This window comes from Heliconius melpomene, chromosome 1 (assembly GCF_056956725.1).
Source record: "Heliconius melpomene rosina isolate 202511_hmr_F chromosome 1, ASM5695672v1, whole genome shotgun sequence".
NCBI lineage: Eukaryota > Metazoa > Arthropoda > Insecta > Lepidoptera > Nymphalidae > Heliconius > Heliconius melpomene.
This window is the reverse complement of record NC_140389.1, coordinates 3,514,492-3,524,012: the sequence shown is the minus strand read 5'-3', so window position 1 is coordinate 3,524,012 and position 9,521 is coordinate 3,514,492. Positions and strand designations below refer to the sequence as shown.

At 34.9% G+C, this 9,521-nt stretch overlaps 2 protein-coding genes across 5 annotated transcripts; both read left to right on the top strand.

The window, feature by feature from the left end:
- Positions 1–213: 213 nt before the first annotated feature.
- LOC146540981 (transcription initiation factor TFIID subunit 4-like) lies at positions 214–5,254 on the top strand. 3 transcript variants are annotated; one of them, XM_085188224.1, is made up of 2 exons: positions 214–480; positions 3,096–5,254. In XM_085188224.1, the coding sequence occupies exon 2, from the start codon at positions 3,134–3,136 to the stop codon at positions 5,123–5,125; it is 1,992 nt and encodes a 663-aa protein (XP_085044350.1). In that variant the 5' UTR covers positions 214–480; positions 3,096–3,133; the 3' UTR covers positions 5,126–5,254. The 3 variants fall into 3 exon arrangements, with proteins under 3 accessions (XP_085044350.1, XP_085044356.1, XP_085044363.1); XM_085188230.1 differs by having other exon boundaries at positions 2,938–5,254; XM_085188237.1 differs by having other exon boundaries at positions 214–482; positions 3,010–5,254.
- Positions 5,255–7,018: 1,764 nt separating this feature from the next.
- On the top strand, positions 7,019–9,349 carry LOC146540980 (uncharacterized). Of its 2 annotated transcripts, XM_085188249.1 has the most exons (3): positions 7,019–7,171; positions 7,285–7,559; positions 7,643–9,349. In XM_085188249.1, exons 2-3 carry the CDS (start codon positions 7,377–7,379, stop codon positions 8,939–8,941), a joined length of 1,482 nt encoding a protein of 493 aa, XP_085044375.1. In that variant the 5' UTR covers positions 7,019–7,171; positions 7,285–7,376; the 3' UTR covers positions 8,942–9,349. The 2 variants fall into 2 exon arrangements, with proteins under 2 accessions (XP_085044375.1, XP_085044369.1); XM_085188243.1 differs by lacking the exon at positions 7,019–7,171 and having other exon boundaries at positions 7,192–7,559.
- The last annotated feature ends 172 nt before the right edge of the window (positions 9,350–9,521 follow it).

The window sequence follows — 9,521 nt, the reverse complement described above, 5'->3', positions numbered from 1 at the left end:
TAAAACGTCAACAAAAACACGTTAAGTGTCTATTTATAATAATATGATAAAAATTTTTTTTTTTATTCATGCAATAAATCAATATTTAATTTATTCATATTCAAAATGATGTTATATTTAAGCTTTACCAACCTGCTAACTATTTTAATTTTATTTGTACTCTGTGTTATGATTTTCAATTTATATTTACTTAGGTATTTAGGTAACTAATCAGAAAATCATTTGACAGTGACGTCCATTCCGTCAATATCGTAACAAAACGATTTAGTAAATGTTATTCCAAATCAAATTAGCCTTACCTCCTTCATATCTTTTCTATACAACGTGGCATTGGCGAAGTGAAATTTGCTCAGTTGGCACGCTCAGAACGCTATAATTAAAGAACCATAACAAACATTACAAGAAGTGAAAATACCATTATTGGACAAAAATATAACAAGGACCAAAGTGACGATGAAATAAGCAGTGGGAACTACCAATGTGTGTGTTGAAACCTTCGATCAATTATACACTAGATAAAGAATTGCACACAAATACGGCTTAAAAATATGGCACCAGTCAATATAAACAGAAATTCAATATTTTATTACACACAGATTTATGACAAAAGATCATTTCAATAAAATCCAACCTTATAACAGTGCGTTAAGTTTCGTATAGCGCGTAATGGATATAAAACATTTTTATTCCTAATCTATATCCTATCTATCTATCAAAATTTTCTTTCAACTGTTTTTAACCCTCTGCAATTGACGTGGTTTTCCCAAAGACACCATGAAAAATAAAGTTCGGCTTATTACCGTTGATTTTCAATTTTAAGCACCGCAGCTTTCAGTACCTTATCGTAATGAGAGAGAGAGGATAGTGTGTGGCAAGTGGTCGCAGGGAGCGCACGGGTGCTTAGAGAGAGAAAAGTATCCACAAGACTGCCACATCAACCTTAAGATACTAGACTACCATCTCAGTAGAATGCTTATATTTTCTCCTTTTTTAGATAATGTGTGTTTTTGTATTATTTCCCATTATTTTAGAATTTAATTGAATTTACATTCAAATTATTCTTTATTCAAATAGACTATTGTCATAAGCACTTTTGAATCGTCGAATATACATATGAACAAAAAGCTACCACTGGTTCGGAAGGCAGTTCTCCTGAGAAGAGCCGGCAAGAAACTCGACAGTTGCTCTTTTCCAAATCAATGCCACAATTTATTACATTAGCTGGCAACTATCCTGCATTACATTCAATGGACATTAATTCCATACATGCTTATTCTCTTAATAGAGCTATTTATGCTAATATTAAAAATAAAAATATAAAATTTTACTTCTAAAGAATAGTCAAAACCTAACAAAGACTTTTTCTTCTCATCATAATCGAAAAATTTAAAATGATACTGCGTCAGTATAATTGTATAAATTAAGCCACATCTGGCCTGCAGCTTCACCCGAGGATTTATGTTGTACTAAAGTATTAGAATGTTTAAAAGTCCTCCAGACGAAATGAATGCTTAATTCACTTTAGTACCTACCATTTGTTGACAATAGATAGTGTTACATGTGTCTATTTCTACTATCTCAAATATGAACCTTTTAAAAACTTAAATACTTATCTTTTGATAGAGTGAAGTGATTACAATGAAATAAAATCTAAAACCTTCTCTGAGTTACTTATAATTTTTATGTATAAAAGTTGCTTAAATTTATTGTGTACTTTTTACGTGATATGTGCTCTTCACATAAACAGACAAACAGACAAAAAATCCAAAAATGCTGGAAATGGATTCTGGAAGTTATCCTTAAATATTTTCAATGTACAGAAACGACGTTTCTACAGATTTATTATAAGTATAGATATGTTGGCAAGTTTAGTAAATTTACTAAAAATAATCTTTTATTTTTCTAACGTGTGGTCATTTGCTCCCCTTGCGAGGAGGCTATCGTGGCGCACAAGCGTGCAATTGTAAATGGTTGTGGCTTGTTTTTTTACTCGTTTTGGCAATGACTTTAACAGCCAACGAGTAAAGCGCGGCGTTTAGTTCTGCCACTCAACACGCAAAACCTCAATAATTTGGCGGAAAATGGGTAACGAAAATGTCTTGATCGGGAACCAAGTGTCCTAGTTTAGTTATTAGTTTCTAGTCCTAGTCGTTTCTTTTTTTTCAAAAATTAATACATCCACTCCATGCGTGTTTTAGTCTCCAGACCAACCGATATTAGTCGCAAATATTGGCCAAATTATGATATTTGAATTTAATTGTTTAATACTGATTTTATAAAGCACACTGACGCATTTCGGCACGTCCGCACGTTGGCTGAGGTTGGACTATACTAAAATCGAATAAGAACACATAATTTTTCGTGCTCGTATTTTTTTGCTGTTTTTTCGACGCACTGTCTCTGCAAATCGCCAATTTTATTACTTAAGTCCCATATTATTTAATAAAATAAATAAAGAATCAAAAATATATCCCTAACGTTACATGAATGTAAAATTAAATTAACTGACTGGTTATTAAACTTAGATTATGATCAGACAGATAACATTTTGATCATATAGCTTGATATCGATAGATCCATCACACGTACGCACACACGCAAACTTACACACCACACAAACATCATGCACATCGATCACTAATAATGTTTTATTTTTATAATCAATTATATTTCCTTATCCTTATTTTTTTAATTAATTATTTTTTAATACTATTATTGCTTGCTTTTTTAATTACTATTGTTTTATTATTTGTTCTATGTTAAAGTTTTTTTTTTTGTAATGCACTCGTTTTGGTCATACTAATTTATGAATGGACGCTTGTGAGGCGGGCGTTAATAACTGACACACAGTTTGTAACTAATGCGGTTATCGTTATAAATTGTTTTTTTTTTGTAATTTTGTTTATGAATAAATTATGCTATTATTATTTTTTTTAGACTGTAATCCTTCATCTAGGGTATAATTGATCGAAGGTTGAAACGTTAAAATTAATAAGTTCGAAATTTTAGTGATAATAATAAAAAAAAATCAGTTTCTCGCGAACGGTTGTGTTAGTTTATCGTGTTCACAAGCTCAAATCGTTCATACTTTACAGGGGAACGGTATAGTCAACCAGGATAAGAAACAATTACAATGCAATCCAGCAATCCTTTGGTTAATAAACAAGGACAAACATCTAGTCAAGTGAGCATGCAACCTGGCATGGTGACGGTTCCGTTGACAGTTAACTCTAGCATGTCAGGCTTTATACCGAATGTTATGACAATAAACAAGTCTGAAGCACAGAATGTGGTAGTTACAACGCAAAACTTGGGATCAGCGCAGCCCGCGATCTTGCCTAATGTTCAAATTTTAAACATGAGGCCGAGTGCACCGGCTGTCGCTGCGCAAAAGTCAGTGGCCACAGTTTCGCCGCGCGTCGTGACTGAAACACCACAGGTGGTCGGGACAAGAGTCGCCGCGCCTGGAATAACGCTGCAAACACTGCAAAATCTACAACAGGGGCATCAAGGTCATTTGTTATTAAAGACTGAAAATGGTCAGTACCAGCTGCTGAGGGTAGGGCCGGCGCCCGTCAATACTCTCACGGCGCCACATCAGACGCTCCGGCTCTCGACCGTGCCGGCTCATTCTGGCGTATCAACCATATCGACAAGTGTCGCGGCGCCGGGACAAATGGCTGGTCAAATGCCCACCGGGCCTGTGGCCACTCCCGTACCAGTGGCCTCGGTGACCACCCTGTCTACCCCTGCCACCTCACAGCCCACTGTCACCACTCAGAAACCTCTAGACAATACAAAGGAGAAATGCAGAAACTTCTTAGCGAATCTCCTGGACCTGTCTAGCAAAGAACCAAAATCTGTGGAAAGAAGCGTCAGAAATCTGATCCAAGAATTGATTGACGCTCAAGTGGAACCGGAGGAGTTCTGTGATAGACTTGAGCGCTTGCTCAATGCGAGTCCGCAACCTTGTCTCATTGGATTCCTGAAAAAAAGCTTGCCACTTCTGAGACAATCCCTCGTCACCAAGGAACTGTTGATCGAGGGTATAAACCCACCATCGCCCCATGCGACATTTTCACCGCTGCCCGCAACATCCGCCCAGGCGGTGCCTAGTAATAACATCAATGTGCAAAAGCCTCCACCGAAGGCGGGTAGTACAATCGCGGTGCTCCAGAACATTCCAGTTCACACTAAGATAAATATTAGTAAAGTGGAAAAAACTATGCCAGTGAATAGCAAGACGTTTACGAAGCCTACAACTTCGACGGCCGCCTTATCCACGGTACTGACGGCCGGCAAGTCCTTATTAAAACAGAAAGAGAAAGATAAGAAGTCGGGTATTCAATTTACTCAGCCCTTCGCCGATGATAAGATGGCGGGCGATGATGATATCAACGATGTAGCCGCTATGGGAGGCGTCAACTTGGCTGAGGAGACGCAAAGGATCTTGGGTTCAACAGATATGATTGGGACGCAGATTAGATCGTGCCAAGAAGAGTATCTAATCCCCACACAATTGATGCAAGCTCGTATAAAGGCGATATCTGCGAAGCACGGCTTGGAGGAACCTTCGCTGGAGATAGCTAGCCTCATGAGCTACGCGGTCCACGAGCGATTGAAGACTATAGTGGAGAAGCTAGCTGTGATAGCCCAGCAAAGGATTGATATACTTGTTAAGACTGATACTCGATACGAAGTGACTCAAGATGTGAAAGGTCAACTGAAGTTCTTAGAAGAATTAGATAGAATGGAAAAGAAAAGACGAGAGGATTCTGAAAGAGAAATGCTACTGAGAGCAGCCAAGTCAAGATCCAAGAATGAGGATCCGGAACAAGCCAAGTTGAAGGTTAAGGCAAAAGAAATGCAACGCGCTGAACTAGAAGAACTAAGACAAAGGGAGGCCAACCTGACAGCCCTGCAAGCGATAGGGCCTCGTAAGAAGCCCCGGTTGGAGGGCACCAGTGACTCTTTGGGAGGGCATGGCGGAGGATTGTCGGGTCGCAGCCAACTTGCCCTTCGTACTCGTCTAAAACGTATCAACCTCCGTGATATGATATACCTCCTAGAACAAGAGAAGGACACGTCACGCACTGTCATGCTTTATAAATGTTATTTAAAGTAATAAGTTAAAAGAATTAAAGATCTATAATAATCTTAAATGATTCGGCAATTTTTTGTGATGACAAATAACGTCATTGTTTACTTCTGTAAAAATGTAATTTGCCAATTATAATTGCTCTGTTTACTATAATGTGCACAGTTTTTATTTGTTTATAGATATAATTATTCGTCTACACTTAGGTATATAATTGCCGGAGAGAAAACTCCGTTATAAAACCCAGCTCTGGAGCTTCTTTACAGTAGCGTAACGAGCTTAACTCGAGCCCGGGGCAAAATACTTTTAGAGGCGAACACCATATAATTTGATATGTAAAATATACTCCCAAATTAATAAATAAATAAAGTCTTAGACTCAAACTTTGTTGTAAATTAAAAAAAAAATTTAGACGCCAAGACGATTTATACATTTTAAAATGTATGTTCCTTACATATGAAATTAGCTTTTGGTATGGGAGGCACACAAAGAACAATATTTTTTTCACATAACATATCTATTCAATCAATGTATGAACCTTTATTATTTATATGCACTTTTGCCATCTCAGTAAGTAGTTTATTTATCCCTTCACTAAAAAAAAACCATTCAGACGTGAATCAATAGAGAAGACGGATCGGAGTTGAATTTTTTTCCTTGCAGAAAGTTATCCAAATTTAAGATAAATAGTATTCTGTTGGAGTAAGGTCTTAGACTTTCCTGGTAGTAAGGTCTTAGACTTTCCGATTGAAGCTCTTCTAACTTGGTCGCCGTCTGTTATGCAGTGTGTGGTCTAGCGTCGACGTGAAGCAGTAGTGGCATAGAGCGATTGACCAGCCTCGGTTGCTTAGCAGCTTTTTTTTGTTATTGCGGACAATAGACGTCTGTCGTAATTGTCTGGCCACATTTAAGAAAACTGTAAAACTGTAACTCCAAACGCTTACAACTAACTTTTCTTAGGTCAATTTTCACTCGAGGCAAAGAGAAGAAATTTGCCTTTATACAAAGGCACGACGACTGCAGCTCGCCAATCATCGGCAACCTCCCCTGATTTTCACCATAAATTGCACAAAAACCAGAATAAGTACAAGACGCGTGGCCTACCATATTTGATCATCTCGGCAGCAACTCCATCTGCTCCCGCTGCATGAACATCCACATACGTATTTTTTTAAATTTTACATATCTAACAACTTACGACGAACAAAAATATATAATATTTATTTCTTTTGTTATCGTTTATTAGTTGAAGTAGTACTGTAGGCGCCAGAAGATGAATGAATTATTTTTGAATAGGTAACAAACATGAGATAGTTTGTAATTTATTTAATTTTTAATATGATTTGCTAGAAGGAATCAAACACAGCTACAAATTATAGCAAAGGTTTGTCTAATTTGTCTAATATATAATTAATAAGCAAAGGTTTGTCTTGGCTATATTCGTACCATCTTGAAGTGCTTTGAAACTTTTCAACATGGACACGAATAATAAGATTACCTATGTATTATCAAATACGTTTAAGTTATTGCACAAATTATCTCATCGAAGTATACGTTACATACCACCAACAAAAAAAGAAGAAAAAAGTCTTATGAGTTAGTCATTTCTTGTTAAGTTATTTCTTGCTGAGATTAATTTACAAAAAAGATTTGTTCCGCGTGTATTTAGTTTGAGATGAATATCCTATGCGATATTTAAATAAATCGCTTAGATTTATAAATCGCTTATGTTCAGGTCATTTCTGTAAACCTAAATATGTAGTAAGTACAAATAATACTAAATTTATATTCTGTCCCACTTTATACCCATCACTATTTTGTAAAGCTGCAGCAAACCGTACGTATTCGTTACTAAGTAACGACGTATTCGTTACTAAGTAACCGAGTAACGAAACGTTACTCACTAATGCATTTCGTTACTCGCATTTTTCGTATCATTCTTACCTACACTGTTTCGGTTCACGCAATACGACTCGAACCGAACATAGCAAGTTATACGGTATCAGGAGTAACGAGTAACGTAACTGTACGAAAGTAACGAGTACTAGTTGTTATAGTACCGAATACATACGGGTACGCTCGATTTCTTTACTTTTACACTACTATTTTGAATTATGACAAGACACTTGACAAAAGTGATTTGAGATTTGAGTTTGACTTATAAATTTAATAAAAAATCTTCACAGACGCGGAACGGGAATGTTGTTATTCCATAACTATTTCACAATATAAAGATACAGGCATTAAGAATTTATCAAAAGAAATAATATATTCTAAAATGGGATCTCTAAATCATGCTTTACATAGTGTTATTACAAGGAAATATAACGTTTGTTGCCTGTGTTTTAAAGTAATTGAAGGTAACCCCGTTAATCTTCAGGATGAAGTGGTTTTAAAAGACAATAATAATGAAAGCACACTCAAAATATTAGATATATTAATATCAGTATTAGGTTATCAGGTATGTACATATTTTTAGAATAATAGTTAATCAATAATTGAATGTTTAGAATGATAATTAAGTAAACATATGATTTGTTTCAGACATGTAATAATATATCGGCATTTGAAATTTTATGCAAACAATGCACTCGTTCCGTTGTGGCAAGTTATAAGTTTATAACAACATCCAAAGAAAACGTAGAATTATTAAGCAAAGCCCTTTCTAATCTATCTAGTTGTTTTGATAATACCAGCGATAGTTTTGTTGTTTGTAAAACATTGTTTGTTACACTGGATAACAGTACTTGGGCTACACAACAGTATTATGACAATAAGCCACCCGTGACCTCAACTTCTATGGCACATAAAAGATTTCAGTCACTATTTCATACTGAAACAAAACCATGCATTAAGATAGAACCAACAATAAAGAAAGAAGAATTAAACATTAATAGAAAAAAGAGAAGAGATTATTTCTCCCTACCTATAAGAACAAGTGAAATGTTATATGATAAAAATGACAGGAAAAACTTGAAATGTAAAGTATGTATGAAGGTTTATCCTTCATTATCTAGTTTAAGAAATCATTTTATAAGAGTACATGCTCCAAAAAACTATAAATGTACAATTTGTGATAGAAAATTTGGCTCTATAGCACTTTTGGAAACTCATAAAAGTGAAAGTCATTGTACGCTTGTATGTACAGAATGTGGTAAAACTTTTCATAACCGTCATACACTTAAAATGCATGAAATAGGTCATTATTTAAAATTAGTGTGCCAGGATTGTGGTAGAGTTTATAAAAGTCAAACAACATTTAAAAAACATATAGATTTAAATATATGTGGACAGAAGACTAGAGCATCACCAGCTGATGCAAAGTTCACTTGTGATTATTGTAACAAAAAATATACACAGAAAGTGTCTCTGAGAGTACATATTCAATATGAACATGGTAACTATAAGGCACATGAATGTAAATGGTGTAAAAAAAAATTTTGGGCTCAGAGTCGTCTTAAAGCTCATATAGTAAAGCATACTCAAGAAAAAAAGTTTCATTGTACTATGTGTGGAGGAAAATTTGTGTCTAAAGAGTCTTTATTATATCATACTAGAACTCATACGGGTGAAAAGCCTTATAAATGTGAATTTTGCGATAGCAGATTTCTTTCAGCTTCTCGAAGAGCTGATCATACTAAACGTCATCATTCTGATGCAACATTTCAATGTGATATATGTAATATAAAGTATACAACACAAATTTGTTTAGAAAAACACAAGAAAACCCATGAAAATTCAGATAAATTGACTTTACATTTACAACTTCCAAAAGGTCTGTCAGAAGAAGATGAAATTTTCTTAGAAGTTTCTGATGATGATTACTTAGCGAATAATGTTTAAGTAATATGTGTTCACGTGGCGAACTGAACACTAAATGAAAACAATTCCCTTATTATGTAAATGCAATCATTTGTACTGTGCTGTTACACCTGCCTCAGATAAACATTAAATGTATAGTTTTAAACTTGGGCATTAACTTATTGTTTATTGTTTATAATAAACTGTGAATTCATTTTATCTTCCTTGCAAAAAAAAAAAAATAATAATTCAATTATAATCAATAAGCAAACTTGATTGATCTCATCAATCATCAATATTCATATTGTAAAACAAATCAATTTCTTTTCAAATCAATTATTTTATGTTGGCTTGTCATTATCTTGTACAACTTTATCATATTCAATGTATGTTTAATTATGTCTATGATTTTTATAAGATGATTTTTTTCTTAAATATAAAAAGAAAATCTGTTACTGTTTTTTTTTATATCTTCAAATGTTCTTAATAAGTTTGAGTTTTAGGGGCGCTAGCGTGAGTTGGCAAGCGCGATGGTTGTGGGTTCGATTCTCACTCGCACTATGAGATTCCTTCTCCCTACCTTGCATAAGCGTAAAACTATAGATATTGCGATATTGCTTAT